The 20,228-nt window shown below is 35.2% G+C and overlaps 1 protein-coding gene and 1 long non-coding RNA gene across 4 annotated transcripts; both read right to left on the bottom strand.

Moving 5' to 3' along the window:
- Positions 1-324: 324 nt before the first annotated feature.
- On the bottom strand, positions 325-2,646 carry LOC130046843 (uncharacterized). The gene is made up of 2 exons (XR_008795873.1): positions 1,760-2,646; positions 325-618 (listed from the first exon to the last, which is right to left on the bottom strand). It is a non-coding gene; the product is annotated as an uncharacterized LOC130046843 (long non-coding RNA).
- A 53-nt stretch (positions 2,647-2,699) lies between these two features.
- On the bottom strand, positions 2,700-19,092 carry LOC125671379 (uncharacterized). 3 transcript variants are annotated; one of them, XM_056140007.1, is made up of 5 exons: positions 18,911-19,074; positions 9,390-9,557; positions 7,634-7,801; positions 4,619-4,754; positions 2,704-3,561 (listed from the first exon to the last, which is right to left on the bottom strand). In XM_056140007.1, exons 1-5 carry the CDS (start codon positions 18,983-18,985, stop codon positions 3,227-3,229), a joined length of 882 nt encoding a protein of 293 aa, XP_055995982.1. In that variant the 5' UTR covers positions 18,986-19,074; the 3' UTR covers positions 2,704-3,226. The 3 variants fall into 3 exon arrangements, with proteins under 3 accessions (XP_055995987.1, XP_055995982.1, XP_055995986.1); XM_056140011.1 differs by having other exon boundaries at positions 2,998-3,561; positions 7,730-7,801; XM_056140012.1 differs by lacking the exon at positions 7,634-7,801 and having other exon boundaries at positions 2,700-3,561; positions 18,911-19,092.
- Positions 19,093-20,228: the final 1,136 nt, after the last annotated feature.

The following is a 20,228-nucleotide window of genomic DNA, read 5'->3' as shown; positions in this document are numbered from 1 at the left end:
GCACGAACAACACTGAGTAACGACAATGGGGAAGCTAAACCACTACATTGAGTTTGTTCATGCCATTGCGGCAGAATGACTTCAGTCTATACATTCAGAATGTCTCCTCCTTGTTCTACCTCTTCGCACTGGATTGATGAGATTGATCATTGTTCGATATATTCAGGTGTTCATTGATCGCTACTCAGGATTGTTAGAATAGTCATGTTCACCTTTTTTATCGATGCGTTTTACCCTCTTGTAAAGATATCCTTTACTGAATTGAACTTTGACTAACTCTCCAAAAACAATTATTATCATCAAATATTTTTATTCACACAAGACTTTTTCGAAGACATCTATTTTTAATTTTCAAAATTCTGATTACCAAATAACGTGATCAAATTTGATTTCACCATTTTTGTCTTTTGCAATACATGAAACAAATGGTGTGTACTCAAAGTAGGATTCTTCTGTCTCCGTGTTCTGTGTTGTCCAGGTATATTCGTTCTCTACGCGCTCATTCCATTCAGACAGTGGAGATCTTTTCTCATTGGCTAAGGTGACATTCCCTTGTGATGTATTGCTGCAGGTTAAGGAAAGTCCTTTCGCTCCATCTACTACTATAAGTACGCTTTTCTGAAATGAATAATGTACAAGTATATGTAATATATCTTAGGAATTGCGAGATGTACCACAGACGCAATATGTAGCTGACTTAAACATGCTGGTGCATGTAAAACTTATGCGGTACCGATTTTAATGCACCAGATGCGCATTTCGACAAATAATGTCTCTTCAGTGATGCCCAAGCTGTAAGTTTAGAAATCCGAAATAACAATAAACTTAAATTAAAACAAAACAGAGTGCAAAAGACTAGAGTCAAATTCGTCTAAGGATCAGAGCTAAACATGAGGGAGATAATCCTTATTTTTGAAATGAATTTCTACATTTTATCACAGCAATTAAATGTACATTCGTATTTCGTATTTTCAAGCTAGTAACGAAGTACTTAGCTACTGGGCTGTAGAGACCCTCGGGGACTAACAGTCCACCAGCAGAAGCCTCAACCCTTGGGTTGTAATGTAAAACTTATACGGTACCAATTTTGATGCACCAGATGCGCATTATGACAAACAACGTCTCTTCAGTGATGCTGAAGCTGAAATATTGGAAATCCGAAATAACAATAAACTTGTAGGAACAAACAAAAACCAGAGTGTCAAAGAATGGCGTCAAATTCGTCTAAGGATCAGAGCTATGCATGAGGCATTTACATAATTTTAAAATCTACGTTGCAGATATTTTTAGATTTGGTAAGTATGATTACAACATGAACAATCCTGAAGATGATATACGTCATCCTCAAATACACATGTATTTTCATCATGGACTTCTATAATACTTTCTCTCGAATACGATAAATGGAGATTTTTTTTATATGATTTTAATTCTGATGATTTCGGTCGTTCGTAGCACAGGCACCTAAAATTTGGACCCACACTCCCTAGATATATCCTCTTCCTTTTAATACGCAAAGCAAAACTGAAAAGAAATATTTCTTGTAAAGTATGTTAATTGTCTTTTAAAATTATTTCTCACTTCCCACCTCTGATGTGTCCCGGGGTCCGAGTTTGCCCAACTATCTATTTTGTATTGCTTATAGGAGTTATGAGATTGATCACTGTTCGTTATCTTCACCTTTCTCAATGTCATTTTGCACTCTCAACACCTCCAGATCTGCAACAGCAAGATCGTCAAGATATATTAGAATATATACCTTCAAATATTCCTTAAAGCCCCATACGACCCGAAGACAAACAGCTTTTGATGATTTCGTTTGTTGACTTAGCCATGTTAGGCAGCCAGTCAATTCGAATCCCGTTTCATGTAAAAAAAAATTGCACAATAACGTCTAGATGTGAACTAGTATTCCCACAAATATTCTAGCTAAAATTTTAGATGATGTATCATCTCAGTTCGTTTAAATGATAATTATTCAAATAGCAAAATTACGGCAATGCAGCTTTCATTAATCTGGTTTGGTCTCCATCCCTGCCACACGTGTGTTAAGGACCATAATAGGCTTTTGTAGAATTTTCATTAGCTGAATTTACCTTTAGAAAAACTATATTTTTTTCAATCTCTATTAATTATTCGTGTTGATAATAAATGAAGAGCGAATGCATAACTTATAACAAGTTTTATGAACATGTACCAATAGCAACAGTGTTCGAATTGACCGGCTACCAGACATGGCTACGTCAACAAACGAAATCATTTGAAGCTGTGAATGTTCGAGTCGTATGGGGCTTTGATGAATATTTGAAGGTATGTTTGGACACAAGTATAGTAGGAAAATATGCTAAGAATTTTTTATATGAAATTTATGAGACAGCAACACGAAAATACAACGATATCAGGCCTCAAACGTGCACAGCTTTTTGTGCGCCGTAAATCGAAGATTTTTGTACGGGGTGGATCTGTAGCTCTCTGCTCCGTCACAATAATTTGTCAGAGAGCTACAGTTCTGCAGCTAAGCGTATGAGTGCATAAGTTTGAACTGGTGGCACTTCACATATACCTAGTGACGTCACATATCAGTGAAATGTTTTTCGAATGAACATAAAAAAAACCTAACATTCCATGCTTTAGTATACCATATACTAGCATATACTATATACTATAGAAAACCATAGTGTAAAAGACTATGTAAACACTTGCCAAATATTGTTCATTCACCAGCGTTTTCGTCAACGACCAGACAAATCTTGGTTTTATTTCTACTTGAATATACCGTGGAGACACCACCCGCTTGCCTTGATTTTCTGTAACACACGTGTAGTTTCCCTCCACTTGTTTTGAGGCATGGAGGAAAGTCACATAGGAAGTTGACCAAATGCGTGAAGTGCTCTGTATAGCAGACACACCATCTGATTCCGTGATAATTTCTCCATTTCTCTCCACTTTAATAGGAGGCGGATTTCGTCCCATTGCTTCACATAGAATCGGTATTGTTTCTCCTTCCAAACGGTCCCTATTCGAGAATGTTGGGTGGAACTTGAATTCACCTGCTGTTTTTGTTTGACTGATATCGTGAACAATTATGTATGTGGTGGAAGTGAGAACACCACCAGAGAGCTTGGTAAGAGAGCTAAATAGAAATAGAAAATCTCGAAATTTCTCTATTACTTCATCGGAAAAAACAACGGTTGCCGTTGCTGTGGTGTTTCGCTCAATGGTGAGATTAACGTACTGATTCTCCTTTGTATTCCGAATCAGAGCCTCTATAGAGACCAACGTCCATATACCATGAATCTCTAGAATCTAACTCTGACTTGCAACGGTAAATAGCTTCATAGGAATTGTCAGAAAGTTGAGTGAAGGCTGACTGACAAATCGTGGGATTGGTATAACGTGTTGTTCCATCCTCCGCAGTGACATTCAGTTTATAATTTGTTGTAACATCGTCCACGCTGAACGTTATGAAATATAAAGATTCCACTGGTGCCTTTACATGTATTGTGTACAGGGTAGTTTTCTTTAATCGTTTGCTTGAGGTGCCAAAGGTGCTGGCGTTGGCTAGAATATAAAGATGATAGAACATAAATCAACGAATTTAGAAGAAAAAGTTCTTCACCCATCACTCTCATTTGATTGGATTGACTCCTATGGAAAGCTATTACATGATCTCGATATCTGCTTGTTATTATTGACAACATAGTTAATGGCAATTAAAAAGTGTTTGTCATTATCTTCGGTAACCCCGGTCGTTCTCTCTAGGATATAGAAAGATAAATAAATAATAATAGATAGAAAGAAAGGTAGATAGATCAAGATAGATACATAAATGCACAGATAGAGAGAAATCGATGAATAGAGATACATTATTGTATATGGAGATAAATACATAGATAGATAAATAGAGATAGATAGAAAGAAAGGGAGAGAGACAAAGATAGATGCATACATACATATATAGAAATAGATCAATAGATAGAGATGACTAGATAAATAGAGATAGATAGATAAATAGACAGATAGATAGAAATAAATAGAGATAGATAGAAAGAAAGATTGATATATAGACATAGAGAGATACATAAATAAATAGATAGAAATATATGAATAGATGGATATAAATAGATAGATAGATAGATAGATAGAACAGTGTGTTTACTGTTGAAAAATTCGTTCATTATGGAAAAATATTTACTGTCTTGTTTATTGTGGAAAAATATGTTTGAAATAAAAAGTAATTATGCAAGAGACTGTTGAATGTTGTTGACAAACATTTTACGCATGTTTGGTATAAAGATCAATCATTCATATTATCCATCTAAAAGTAAAAAGTGAAAAGGCATTCTATGTCCTAAATCATTCATCATTCACCGTATGGTTAGCTTATTGCAATTTATCTCCCAAGAAGCAAAACAAAACTTTTCTCTTTCAAGAATTATTTGGCCAAATGTTAAGAAAATATTTTTACATTATTCTTGGAGAAAAATAACAGGTATGTAAAATGTTATTTGTGTGTGTGTGTATATATATATATATATATATATATATATATATATATATATATATATATATATATAATAACTACATAATGTAGCAATATCTGAAACATGATTAGTACCTTCTACTAGACAATCATTTACTCCCCAGGTAACTACGGTAGATGGCGCCAACGACATTTCCAGCTCAAGTTTTACGTCATCACCGGAAGTTGTTTTACTGAGGGATACAATGTAACCTCCAGGCTCGTACCATTTCTTTATAATAACAGCATAAATAACGAGATACCATTGTGATAGCAAGCATGACAATACAATAACGACATAAATAACGAGATATCATTGCAATAGCAAGCATGCCAATACAAAAACGACATAAATACCGAGATATCATTGTGATAGCAAGCATGACAATACAATAACGACATAAATAACGAGATGTCATTGCGATAGTAAACATGACAACACAATAACGACATAAATACCGAGATGTCATTGTGATAGCAAGCATGACAACACAATAACGACGTAAATAACGAGATATCATTGCGATAGCAAGCATGATAATACAATAACGACATAAATAACGAGATATCATTGCGATAGCAAGCATGACAATACAATAACGACATAAATAACGCGATATCATTGCGATAGCAAGCATGATAATACAATAACGACATAAATAACGAGATATCATTGTGATAGCAAGCATGACAATACAATAACGACATAAATAACGAGATATCATTGTGATAGCAAGCATGACAATACAATAACGACATAAATAACGAGATATCATTGTGATAGCAAGCATGACAATACAATAACGACATGAATAACGAGATATCATTGCGATAGCAAGCATGACAATACAATAACGACATGAATAACGAGATATCATTGCAATAGCAAGCATGACAATACAATAACGACATAAATAACGAGATATCATTGTGATGACGAGCATATGACAATGACCCTGCTTATGTTACATTTTAGCAAAGTTCAAGGTTCATACATGTAACCCTTTGAAAAACAGATCAATAAAGCTCAAACTCAAACATGATCTGTAATCTATGTATACATGTTCATTTGATAAATGAAGGAAAGGTCAAAAAGTCTTAAAAACTGTCAGGTATATGCAATCATCAACTTCCCATATTTATGTAGCAATATTCTATTATCACCTGCACATGGTGTTTATATCTCTCTATTGATTCGATACGCAAGAGTTTGTTCTGCTTATGGTCAGTTTTTAAATCAAAGCCGACAACTGACAAACAAGTTGATTGTGCAGGGGTTCCAACAGTCTCGTTTAAAGTCGGCATTTAGCTAATTCTATAGTTGTTATAACAATCTAGTTTGCCAATACAACCTATCATTGGGTCAAATGTTGTCTGACGTGTTTCAAACCGATTGTTAGACCGTTCTTCGGACACTGATTTTGACTATGGTTAACTCCGTTTACCGGATCAAGATATAGGGCTCACGGCGAGTATGGCCGGCCGACAGGGGATGCTTACTTTTCCTAGGCACCCGATCCCACCCCTGGTATATCCAGGGGTCCGTGTTTGCCCTATTTTGTATTGCTTATAGCAAGGTGAAGATAACGAACAGTGATCAATCTCATAACTCCTATAAGCAATACAAAATAGATAGTTGGGCAAACACGGACCCCTGGACACACCAGAGGTGGGATCAGGTGCCTAGGGGGAGTAAGTATCCCCTGTTGATCGGTCACACCCGCCGTGAGCCCTATATCCTGATCAGGGAAACGGAGTTATCTGCAGTCAAAATCAGTGTGCCAAGAACTGCTTAACAATTGGTATGAAACACGTCAGACAGCATTTGACCCAATGCGAGGTTGTATTGACGAACTAGATCGTTATAAAGACCATAGAATTTGCGATTATCAGATTGAACACTGTTCGTTATCTTCACCTCTCATCTACTAGCTTCAAGGCCGATAACTCTTTTGCACAATGGTCAGTGAAATGAAACCAAACAAAACTCAGAGTTGATCTGTAACTTATCATTATGAGTTCATATAAAAATGTTCCATTCAACAACTGCAGGGATAGCTATAAATCAACAAAATTGTCAATGCACGGACAAACGAGCAGGCCGATCCCTATAAAGTTCCCCGCCATGTGTGTGGACTAAAATCATTTTGTTGGATTAAATCGTATGCTTCGTCTATGCAAAGGGTAAAAAGCTGTCAAAAGTTAGCTTTAAATAACATTGATTGTTTGATGGGTAAGAGAAGAAACAAACAATCAGTTGGATATTGAATTATATGATCAACACAGGAAAGGAACCTCGGATCTAACAAACCTTAGTTTTATGTTTAGAATGTCAACATCGAGGCAGGCTACTGATAAACAATTCTCGTTTAAAGTAACAATCTAGTTTGCCTATACAATCTATGATTGGGTCTAATGCTGTGTGACGTGTTTCATACCGATTGGTTGGCCGTTCTTGGCTCATTGATTTTGACTACGGCGGATGTGACCGGTTGACATTAGCTGCTTACTCCTCCTAGGCACCTGATCACACTTCCGGTATATCCGGTGGTCTGTGTGTCCCAAATTCTCCATTTTTTATTGCTTATAGGAGTTGTGAGATTGATCACTGTTCGCTATCTTCATATTTCATCTAGTAACAAACCCCGGCTTTATAAAATGAAAAGCCAACATTTGTCTGAGATGATTTAGAATTATAATGTTCTCTAAACCAGTGTAATAAAATTATCTACAGTTGGAGACGTCTCATTAAGAGTAAAACCTTCTCAAAGGGACGTAAATCAAACAAATAAATCATTATCCAACATACCACATTTTGTTATTTACCACACATCCCGTGAATATATGAATGATATATCACATTTTTGGCTTTGAACCCAAAGTAAACAAGTGTCCTTATTCTATAAGCTCAGTCTTGGTCCGAACCTTTCTCAGGTTTTGAACGAGAAATAAAGACGTTGATGACTATCTTAAACAAATGCGTTTGATCCACTATCAAGCTCAGAAGAAAATCTTTAGTAGACACTTGTATCTGGTTTGAATATTCATATTTTAGAACTTAGTGTAGATTAGTATATTAAGGAAGAAAAATCAAGGTATGTTTATATATACCGATGCGAACCTGGACCCTTCCTCTGGAGAAGATGAAGTTAAAGTTTGGTTATTGTAGGACAATTTAGATAGAATTTCTTTATACATATTTTTTACGTCAATTTGTCCGTCCTGAATTTCCCTTAACACATTTTTCATTTCCTTCTGTCCTTTCTTTAATTCTTGGATCTGAAAAAAGATACCCGACATCAAATTCGTAATGAGTGTTCTGCCTGAATAAAACTAGTAGTTCGTTTTCAAAGCACAAATACTCAATGACATCTTTTCATGTACGTTTATTTACTTTGAATACCAAAAATACACAATTAAGATATACATGTAGAAGCATGGGTGACTGACTGTATTTCTGAAACTGGAGTTCAATAGCGAGATATCATTGCGATGGGATGATAAGCATGAGAAAAGTTTAACTCTTTCAAAAAGAGGTCGATAAACCCCAAACTCAAACTCCATCAGTAATTCATTGATATATATTTATGCATACATTTTAAATGAAGCTGCAGAGAAAGGCCATAAAATCAGAAACTGTGAAATAGATAAAATTAGTTAAGTTCAAAGCCCATAACTCTTTCAAAGAAAGGTCAGCACAGTAAAATTCAACCTGATCTGTAACTCATTATAATAAGTTCATGTGCAATTTTTTGCATTCAACAGCGGCGAGGATAGTTAAAAATTTTGAGAAACTGTCAATGCCAAAACGCACGTGCAGACTGATCACTATAAGTCTCTCTGCCTACAGGCAGACGAATAAAAATGATTTTTTTAAACAAAACTATTGATAAGAATCGTCTATATAAAGGATAAAAAGGTGTTTAATTTTAGATTTAGATGATATTAAATGTTAGATGGGTACGATAACATACAACCAACCAGTTGGTTAATGAATTAAGTCAACACAGGAAAGAAACATCAGATTCAACATACCCTGCCTTTATAAAACAAAAAGTCGACATATATCCACAAACGCTAACATTCGTCTGAAAGGATTTTAATTTGAATTATAATGTTCCTTTGAACATCCATGTATTATGACCAGTGCAATGAAACAATCTACAGTTGGAGACGTCTCAATAAAAGTAAAAAAAAAAATCTCGAACCGACGTAAAACAAACGAAACATTATTATCCCAAGTACCACGTTTTGCTATTTACCACATTTCCCGCGGAAATATTGATGATATATCACCGGTGCAGCTTTAAAGTATCTCACTAGATTTCTACATTTTGTGACACTACGTCAATAGGTGGCGATTCAAATGTTGGTATCGATCAATTTGTTTCCATATCTACTTAGTTCAGGGGATAAAGGATCGGTTTACTGACTCGTAGATCTCGAGTTCAATTCCAACAGTTTCTTTTGTTTTTAATCATTTTCGATATATATTTATTAGATCTTGATTTTCTCTCTCAAAAATTGCATATTTTCTGGCTTTTTGACATAGGTATTCATTACATATCATCATCTATTTCATGATTAAACAAATTTGTGCTGATTTGATATACTCTTTCAAGTGAGGCACCTTAAACCCCAAATAATTAAACATTCATACGTCCCACGCTCACTCTTTCTCAACATTGGATGAAAAATAAAAACGTTGATGACTATTAAAAAGCTACAGGTGGTATTTTGGATCCATTATAAAGCTTAAAAGAAAATCTTTAGTAAATATCTGTATCTGATTTATAAATTTGTATTTAACAAACTTTGTGTAGAGTAGTTTATCAATGAAGAAAAATCAAAATATGTTTATATATACCTTTGGCAACCTGGACCCTTCTTCAGGAGGAGATGACGTTAAATGTTTGCTATGGTCGGACAATTTAGAGAGGATTTCTTTAAACATATTCTTTGCTTCAATTTGTCCGCCCTGAATTTCCCTTAAAATATTTTTCATTTCCTTCTGTCCTTTCTTTAATTCTTGGATCTGAAAAAATAGATATCTGACGTCAAATATATATGTAGTTTTCAAAGCACAAATACTCGATGTCAATTTTATGTAAATTCATTCAGCTTTAGATAACAAACATACACAATCAAAACAAAGAAGCGTGGGATACATACTGTATTCATGAATGCCAATGAGAAAGCACTGCATTATTCGATCACATAATAATAAAAATAACTAGAAACTTGTTGCCGTGGCAACAAGAAGGTCTTCCGTTCTTTCCGTGTCCAGTAGATAACCTTAAATTCTTCATTTGTTAAAAAGTGGGGAAAAAATATTCGAGTAATCTGGGGGATTGAACCCGGGTCGCCCGCATGGAAATCCACCACGTTAACCATTAGGCTAGCGAGGACCTCGCTTCAAAATTAAAACTACGAATATCTAGAGTTTGGTTTGATCAATTTAAAAACAAATATCATATTCAGCATTCTATAAAGAGTCTCTATTGATCTTACCTTTATCAAAGAAAAACATTAAAAAGTTCAAAAAATCCATTTTTTAAATTCGCTTCCGGTAGCGACCGGAAGTGACGTCGGACGTGCTTAACCCAATTCGGCTCGCCTACTCCTTAAGGTCTATCACTCCTGTAAGTTTGGTATCTTAATCTTTTACCGTTTCTGAGATCTCGCGCGGACAAAATATTTTTGAAAAAACCGGAAATCGGACATATCTAACGAACGGAAGTGAATTTCAAAAAAATGAAAAAAAAAACGTCTGGAGGTATTTATATTCTCTATCATCTGTGAAAATTTCAAGAAAATCCATCCAGCCATCTCTGAGAAATCTTCAGTGAAAAAAAAAAGAATAATAACTAGATGTGATCTCGTTGCGAGCAACGAGTGGGTCTTCCGTCCAATTTTAGATGTGATGAGATAAGAATTTGACTGAGATTTTCGTTCATAAATAATGATACAAATATATTGTCTAAACGTACAATTTAGCTTCAGTAATGTTTTACAAATATTAATCATTTAAGTGTTATAAATTAAAGACTCTCTGCCCCTCTCGGCCACTAATTAAAGAGGTCAGCCTTTTTTCGAGAAAAAAGTTAATAATGTTATTTACTGCGATACAATTTCGACTGATCAGACGAGTCATGTCGCCCGGAGGCCTATTTTTTTTAATCATTCTAGATATATCTCGCAAAACTGAACAAATTTTGCTCTACATGTCCTATCAAAATTTTCTTGAGAAAAAAGTTATTGATTGCGACATTTATCAGATTGTTAAGGCGAGTCATAAGGCCCGTGGGCCTTTTTCTTGATGTCTCATTAAAAGTTTCTTGACTAAAATGTTATAGATTGCAACAATAACCCAACTGTTCAGGTGTCGAGCCATGAGACCCGCAGGCCTATTTTTTAACATCGTTAGTTAACGCTTGCGAAACTGAACAACTTTTGTTCTACATGTCTTGTCAAAAGTTTCTCGAGAAAAAAGTTATTAATGTTATTAATTGTGATACAAATTCCACTGTTCAGACGAGGCATGACGCACGGAGGCCTTTTTTTATATCATTAGATAGAACTTGCAAAACTGAACAACTTTTATTCTACATGTTTTATCAAAGTTTCGTGAGGAAAAAGTTAATCATTGTAACAGAAATTCAATTGTTCAGGCGAGCCATGAGGCCCATTGACCCATTTCTGGATACGGCACGAAAGACCTCAATAAACTGTACAACTTTTGTTATATATCTCTAAACAAAATATTTACGAGTATAAAGTTATGCGACATTTATCAGACTGTTAAGGCGAGTCATAAGGCCCGTGGGCCGTTTTCTTGATATCGTTTGAAAGATCTTGCAAAACTGAACAACTTTTGTTCCACATGTCTTATCAAAAGATTCTTGAGAAAAAAGTTAGTAATTGTGACACTAACAAACTGTTCAGGCGAGCCATGAGGTCTGTTGGCCTTTTTCATGATGTTGTTGGAAAGATCTTGCAAAACTGAACAACTTTTGTTCTACATGTCTTGTCAAAAGTTTTTCGAGGAAAAAGTTATTAATGTTATTAATTGCGATACAAATTCGACTGTTCAGGCGAGCCATGACGCCCGGATGCCTATTTTAGATACCATTAGATAGAACTTGCAAAACTGAACAACTTCTATTCTACATGTCTTATCAAAAGTTTCGTGAGAAAAAAGTTAATCATTGTAACAGAAATTCAATGGTTCAGGCGAGCCATGAGGCCCATGGGCCCATTTCTTGATATGGCACGAAAGATCTCAATAAACTGTACAACTTTTGTTATATATGTCTAAACAAAATATTTACGAGTAAAAAGTTATGATTCAAAACGTGGAAAAAAATTGGACACTTTTTAAAACTCCATTTTCGACCCCTACCGAGCTTCCATACTAGGCCCTTCCGGAAATTTTTAAAACCCAGGTGCACAACTACAACATGTCGTCTAACATCACTGAAAATTTCAGCACTCTAGCTTTTATCGTTTTTGAGTTTTTGTCTGGACAAAATGGTCATCTGAAAATCGATAAAAGGGGGATAACTTCCAACCGGAAGTGATTCTTCAAAAATTGAAATGGCGGTACAAACTTCAAATGGCAACGCATCAATCCTGAAAATTTGAAGCAAATCGATCCAGCCATCTCCGAGAAATCTTCTGCACAAAAATCGGTAAGGAGAAAAAAAAAAAAGAATAATAATAATAACTAGACACGATCTCGTTGCGAGCAACGAGTAGGTCTTCCGTCCGATTTGTTGATGCACTCGGAGTTAAAAAAAAAAATGAAAAAAGACAAATGAGTCCCAATTTAGTTTCCGACTTTAAGACACTTTAGATATAATCAATTTTTCATATCATAAGCTTCTGAAGCAAAGTTGCGGTGAAATTCGTTTGAAATTCGACTCTCCAGGCGAGCCATAAGGCCCGCGGGCCTATTTCTTGATGTCATTTGTTAGCCCTCTATAGACTCAACAACTTTAGTTCTATATGTCTTTACAAAATATTTACCTGTAAAAAGTTATTGAGATCGACCGATATCGACAAAAAATCGACTCTACAAGCGAGCCATTAGGACCATAGGCCTATTTCTTGATATCAATCGATAGATCTCGATAAACTGAACAACTTTTGTTCAATATGTCCTTACAAAATATTTACCAGTTACAAGTTTTTGAAATTGACTGATATCGACAAAAATCGACTCTACAGGCGAGCCATGAGGCCCACAGACCAATTTTTTGATATTGATCGATAGGTTATGACACATTGAACAACTTTTGTTCAATAATGCTTTTCAAAAAATATGTCGTTTTAAAGATATGAGGCGTCAAATATTTACGATTTTGGCCCTTAAAATCTCTAATTACGTAACATATGACCTACTTTTTGATTTGATAAGATCAAGCTCGTTGAGATGAACATTTCCGCTTCTACAACTTATTATAAAATATTAATAGTTTCTGAGATATTCTCAAAAACATTTGGACCCTTCTGAACCCCTAATTCAAAGGGCCAGCCTGTTTTGCTTGATATCGTAAGAAAGGCCTTGTCATTTTAAACATTTTTTGCTCAACAAGTATTTAGAAATTCTTTACCGTTCTCGAGTTATCTCTACAAGAAATATTTAGGGGCCAAACTGTAGCTCCCTAACGGGGCCACATAGGGAAAAAACGAAATGTACATATTGTTTAGATTATCATTCTGAACAACTTTTGTTCAATAATGCTTTTCAAAATATTTGTCGTTTTCAAGATATGAGGCGTCAATTATTTATGATTTTGGCCCTTAAAATCCCTTATTACGTAACATATGACCTACTTTTTGATTTGATAAGAACAAGCTCGTTTAGATGAACATTTCCGCTTCAATGACTTATTACAAAATATTAATAGTTTCTGAGATATTCTCATAAACCTTTGGACCCTTCTGGGCCCCTAATTTAAAGGGTCAGCCCCTTTTGCTTGATATCGTAAGAAAGGTCATGACATTTCAAACATTTTTTGTTCAACAAGTATTTAGAAATTCTTTACCGTTCTCGAGTTATTTCTAGAAGTAATTTTTAGGGGCCAAACTGTAGCTCCCTAACGGGGCCACATAGGGTAAAAACGAAATATGCATATTGTTCAGATCATCATTCTGAACAACTTTTGTTCTTTATTGCTTTTCAAAATATTTGTCGTTTTCGAGATACAAGGGGTAAAAAATTTATGGTTTTGGCCCTTAAAATCCCTTATTACGTAACATATGACCTCAATTTTTATATGACTAGATTTGGATTGTTGAGATGAACAGTTTTTGTTCTTTGACTTATACCAAAATATTAACGATTTTTGAGATATTTGATCTAGACTTTGAGCCCTTCTAGATCCCTAATTGAAGGGGCTAGCCCCTAAATCTTGATATTTTCGAAAAGATCTCGTAAATGTGCACAACTTTTGTTCTACATGTCTTAACAAAATATTTGCAAGAAAAAAGATATTGGAGATCAAAGGTGAAAAATCGCCGAAATCGGCGAAAAATTTTGGCATCCATTTGTTCAGGTCCAGGCGAGCGTTTAGGCAAATCGCCTCCGGTAAAATCGAATCCCCCACAAATCTTCTAAAATGTTTACTCTATCTTGTGTAGAAATTTCAAGACTCTAGCTTCAAAACTAACGGAGGAGATGTGTGGACAACAAGGCCCTTCAAAAAGTCACTAAAAGAGAGATAACTCCTGACCGGAAGTGACGTCAAGCACGAAATTTTGCAAGCAAAGTCTCGTCACCAAAAGACATCTTTCCTGAAAATTTCGTGAAAATCGATCGAGAAATGGCTGAGAAAAACGCGTGTACTACCAAGGAAAATAATAATAATAATAATAATAATGAAGAAGAAGAACGCGAACAATAATAGTAAGGTCTTCCGCAGGAGACGGAAGACCTTAATAATAATAATAATAATAATAATAATGAAGAAGAAGAACGCGAACAATAATAGTAAGGTCTTCTGCAGGAGACGGAAGACCTTAATAATGAAGAAGAAGAACGCGAACAATAATAGTAAGGTCTTCCGCAGGAGACGGAAGACCTTAATAATAATGAAGAAGAAGAACGCGAACAATAATAGTAAGGTCTTCTGCAGGAGACGGAAGACCTTAATAAGAAAAGTGAAAAATCAACAATAGAATAATAGAAGGGTCTTCCGCTGAAGACGGAAGACCCTAATAAAAAGAATTAACTAGAAACTCATTACTAGTAATGAGTAGGTCTTCCGTTTGTTCACTTCCGGTAAAGAGTTTTCTGATCCTACAAAAACCATTCAAATATATCAGAGAATGTACTTTAACAATAAATGAGAAGTGTATTATCGAATTTTTTACTCATTTCTTGTAACTTCCGGTGACGACCGGAAGTACTATTCAGATGTGTTTTCCTATGAATGACAGTGACTCTTTACTGTCTATATTCCCTGAAAATTTCACGTCTCTATCTGAAGAGTTTTCAACAAAAAGAAGTAGACTAAAGAAAAAAAAAGTAGTAGGTAACTACCGACCGGAAGTCAATTTTGAAAAACGAAATTGTCAAAACTCTAGAAGTTGATACTATTCTTAAGACATGTGAAAATCATATCAAACACTTCAAATATAAGCGAGATTTGTGGGGACAAAGAGACGAAAAGTAAAAAAGTATTTTATCAAGAAACCGGAAGTAGTCGTTTTGACTACCGACGGGGTCAATATTCTTTTGATATTTTGAAAGAGACTTAATAAACTAGTATAAGTTTCAATTTACAAGAAAAAGTTTGAAATTTACGATTATTTCAATCACTTCCGGTGACGACAGGAAGTGACGGTCGACATGCTCAACACCCTATTGCATGCTTACAAACAGAGATTGATCATCCCTGAATATTTGATGAACCTATCTTTTACCTTTTCCAAGAAAAATGCTGGAAAAAATCTCGTTTGAGAAACAGAAAATCGGCCATATTTTCCTACCGGAAGTGAATTTTGGAAAAACAAAAAAACCCACAGGAAAGTCATTTCATAAGACATTATTCCTGAAAATTTCAAGAAAATGTATCCAGTCATCTCTGAGAAATCACTCGAAGAAATCGGAAAATCGTCATTTTTTTCAAATACTTCTGGTATAGAGCGGAAGTGACGGACTAAAAAATTGAAAGTATGTGTACAATGGCCTAAAGCTAGTTGATCAACCCTACAAGTTTCAAGCGTCTATATATTTTCGTTATTGAGAAACTGAAAAAACAAAGTTTGAATTTGTCCACCCCCTATCTCACGACCGTAAGTGAATTTTCGAAAAATATTTGACGTTACTCTAGACATTTATAGTGTCTACAATATATGTTGAATACAAGTCAAACACTTGTTTAGTAAACGAGATTTAAGGCATTGAAAAAGGAGAATTTGAAAAGTTTTTCCTTAATTACCGGAAGTCGACGTTTCCACTTCCGGTGGGGTCAACGGTTTTCAATACTCCAAAAGATACCTGATAAAGTGGTATAGGTTTCGATTCAACAACTACAACTTTAATTTTTCGATATTTTTTATCACTTCTGGTGACGACAGGAAGTGACGGCGGACGTGCTTAACCCAGTTCGGCTCGCCTACTCCTTAAGGTCTATCACTCCTGTAAGTTTGGTATCTTCTGTAAGTTTGGTATCTTCATCTTTTACCGTCTCTGAGATCTCGCGCGGACAAAATATTTTTGAAAAAAACCGGAAATCGGACATATCTGACGAACGGAAGTGAATTTCAAAAAAATGAAAAAACTGTCTGGAGGTATTTATATTCTCTATCATCCCTGAAAATTTCAAGAAAATCCATCCAGCCATCTCTGAGAAATCTTCAGTGAAAAAAAAAGAATAATAAAAAGAACTAGAAACTTGTTGCCGTGGCAACAAGGTCTTCCGTTCTTTCTGTGTCCAGTAGATAACCTTAAAATCTTCATTTGTTAAAAAGTGGGGAAAAAATATTCGAGTAATCTGGGGGATTGAACCCGGGTCGCCCGCATGGAAATCCACCACGCTAACCATTAGGCTATCGAGGACCTCGCTTCAAAATTAAAACTACGAATATCTAGAGTTTGGTTTGATCAATTTAAAAACAAATATCATATTCAGCATTCTATAAAGAGTCTCTATTGATCTTACCTTTATCAAAGAAAAACATTAAAAAGTAAAAAAGTTCAAAAAATCCATTTTTTAAATTCGCTTCCCGTAGCGACCGGAAGTGACGGCAGACGTGCTTAACCCAATTCGGCTCGCCTACTCCTTAAGGTCTATCACTCCTGTAAGTTTGGTATCTTAATCTTTTACCGTTTCTGAGATCTCGCGCGGACAAAATATTTTTGAAAAAACTGGAAATCCGACATATCTGACGAACAGAAGTGAATTTCAAAAAAATGAAAAAAAAAAAAACGTCTGGAGGTATTTATATTCTCTATCATCTGTAAAAATTTCAAGAAAATCCATCCAGCCGTCTCTGAGAAATCTTCAGTGTGAAAAAAAAGAATAATAATAATAATAACGAGCTATAACTGTGTTGGGATGCCAACAAAAATGTCTCCGAACACCTCCCCATGTCAGAAATGGTTTTTGATACCAGATATGCACTCAGGATCCTCTAAAAACCCTAGAAACTAAATTTGGTTGAAATCCGACGGACTTGTAATTTGGCCGCCATTTTCTTCAATGACGGCCATTTTGAAACATTTGAAAATAGATTGGAAGGAAATACTGATGCTAGAAATGAATTGTGGACCCTCCATTTACCCCAGAACCCAAATGTTGTAGATATTTTAACACTTTCAAATATTTCGGTATATGGCGGCCATTTTGAAAATGGCGGCTCAAAAAAAATTTTTGATGGTGGAAATGAACTCGGGGTCAGTAAATTACCCTAGAAATAGAATTTGGTTGAAATCCGACAACCTTGAGTTTTTGACGTTTTTTGGCCGCCATCTTGAAACGGCGGCCATTTTGAAAATTTGAAAAGTTGAATGCACCCCTCCTAGTGACCCCCTATCAGTTCACAAAGTTTGAAGTGGATCTGTCGAAGCACTTTCACAAAATCGGTCGGACAAATTTCTCACTAAAGAAGAGGAATAATAAGAATAAGAAGAAAATAATAATAATAAGAAACGGAGCAAAAACAATATGTCTCCGACACTTTGTGTTCGGAGACATAATAAACAGTAGAATCACTATAAGGTCTTCCGTCTGGAACGGAAGACCTTAATTACCTCCACACACGTTATAATATTTCAGTGATAAATACAATGACACCAATCTTTTATTGGAATGAAAGCCATAAAAATGTATGTTCATATGCTTAATGCAGTATGATTTAAAAATGAACTTATTATCTTACAAAAAGTGGTGAATATCAAGTTTCGCAGTTGTGTTAAGTAGGGCCATAGAAATATGTCAGGGAAAAGGCGTTAATAAACAGATCAATTTGTGACAAATTTTGTAAACACAACCCTTTTATACAAAAACAATATGTATATATCATTAAATGCATATTGACCTCTTATACATTTTTCACCAGACCGACAGTCTCTACATCAACTCTGTATCACGTGATCAAAAAACAAGATAAAAACGTATCGTGTATGTATAAATCGTTAAATTGGCACGATATCCAGATATCAATGCAAGTTGAAGTTAATATAACTTCAAAGCATATTAATTTCTTAATTTGAAAAGTGCTGAGAGCAAGTTTATTCTGACTTGTAACATGTCTAATTTTTGCATTGAATATGCAAGATGCAGCGATTTTTGCACATACGAAGTTGAATCTAGCCTGAAAAACATATTTTCTGTTGAAGTCAGAACTTGCTCCCCTAACTTTCCTTTGGCACTGAAGTTCACATGTCTCATATATCAAACATCTTTCACTTAAAAACCTCGGGGTGTCGTGCCAATGATGAAATTTTATGTACAGAAACCCTGTTTATGCAAATGAGTCCATTGTGAAAGTAACTATACGTGTAGATTAGGGGCGATATCAAGATCACAATATAATATGGATATTACTTTAGCATGTATGCTATATAAAGAAGAAATTGAAACTTTTTCAATATCAAAGAGAATTAATATAACCCATTTGACAGAAACTTTTACGCGATTGTAGTTTACCGTTTGACAGCGGTGGTAAATAACGAAACAATATTTTGACATTTCCAACCACAAAAGGACTGTAGATATGTACGTCATGACCTTCGTCATGACGTAATTTTCATTGTGACGTCGTGCAATATGCCAGTGCGGTAAAGTATATGTATGTACAGCACTGGCATTAAAAATTTTATGAGGAAAGCCTTAACTCAACCGCGTTATATAAGCTGAGGGGAAAAGATTCACTAACCTCTCCCAAAACGTCACAGAACGCGAGACCAATACAGGCTGCTAAAATGACCAATGGGTAGATACACCTGGCCATTCTCTCTTTCCTTGCACAGCGGGGAACAGAGTGTCAGTGTAAGAGAATTTCGTCTATTTAAACACTTTCGAACATTTCGCAATTATCCCACTGGCATTTTACAATCTGTTGTAGTCATCAGGGACAATTAGGATGAACGATTGCGATGAAGGTAATGATGACGACCTCAGTAAACCTATTTACATACGATATAAATCAACGTGACATTTACGACAATTTTCAAAATTTGATGTCCATTTTCAATATAGAAATTATCAATTTTCCAAAACGGGGTTGTATGTATGCATTGTACTAGTTTGTTGCTTGTTCTGTGCGGATGACGGATATCAATGAAGCTGTGGAAAATATGACCAGTATTCGACCTCATGAAACCAATTCATCGTCATTTACGTGCCATTTCGTACAAACATTCCATGTCCATGTGTATGCAGATATTATCAGTTGTGTGTGTATTGTCTTCTTCCGCAGAGGAGAGATTTCAGTGAAACTGCCATTTTGGGGTACATGACTATCGTATACATTATGAAGAACAGAATCAAACATAATGAACTCAGGTGATCTGCGGATCTAATAATTAATCCAATAAAATAAAAAAAATATTGTTTAATATTTTCCCATGAATCAGAATAAATAATTTTCATTCATATTGAACTATTCACAGTTATAAATGATGTAATCTACAATGTTGTCTTGTTGGTCATTTTTTCTGAATATTTGAATAAAATGTCTTCATGTAGCAAGTAAGATTTTTTTTAAAAGGGCATAGTAAACAAACCCAAGCTTTATCAAAAAGTCAAAATTTACCTTTGTTAAATCATCATGTTTTCATTGCATGTTGGGTGTCTGTAACATAATAGAATTTACGCTGCAGGAATAAAGAACGAGGCATCATATCGACATGTGTCTCTTGTTCTGCGTGGTGAGGTTTAGTATTTATCATGTGATTATTCACACAAGGTAAATTTATTATAATACACTACCGTATCTTATATAATTTCCTAATACGTCGTAGTGAAAAATGAAGATAAGAAACAGTGATCAATCTCATAAATTCCATGAAGAAGAGAACACTACTAGTAGAAGAAGCACGACACTATGGATACACCAGACGATTATACTACTAGTAGAAGAAGCACGGCGCTATGGATACACCAGACGATTATACTACTAGTAGAAGAAGCACGGCGCTATGGATACACCAGACGATTATACTACTAGTAGAAGAAGCACGGCGCTATGGATA

The sequence above is a fragment of the Ostrea edulis genome, chromosome 1, assembly GCF_947568905.1.
Source record: "Ostrea edulis chromosome 1, xbOstEdul1.1, whole genome shotgun sequence".
NCBI classification, from domain to species: Eukaryota; Metazoa; Mollusca; class Bivalvia; order Ostreida; family Ostreidae; genus Ostrea; species Ostrea edulis.
The sequence above is the reverse complement of the archived record's forward strand: the minus strand, read 5'-3'. Positions and strand labels throughout refer to the sequence as shown.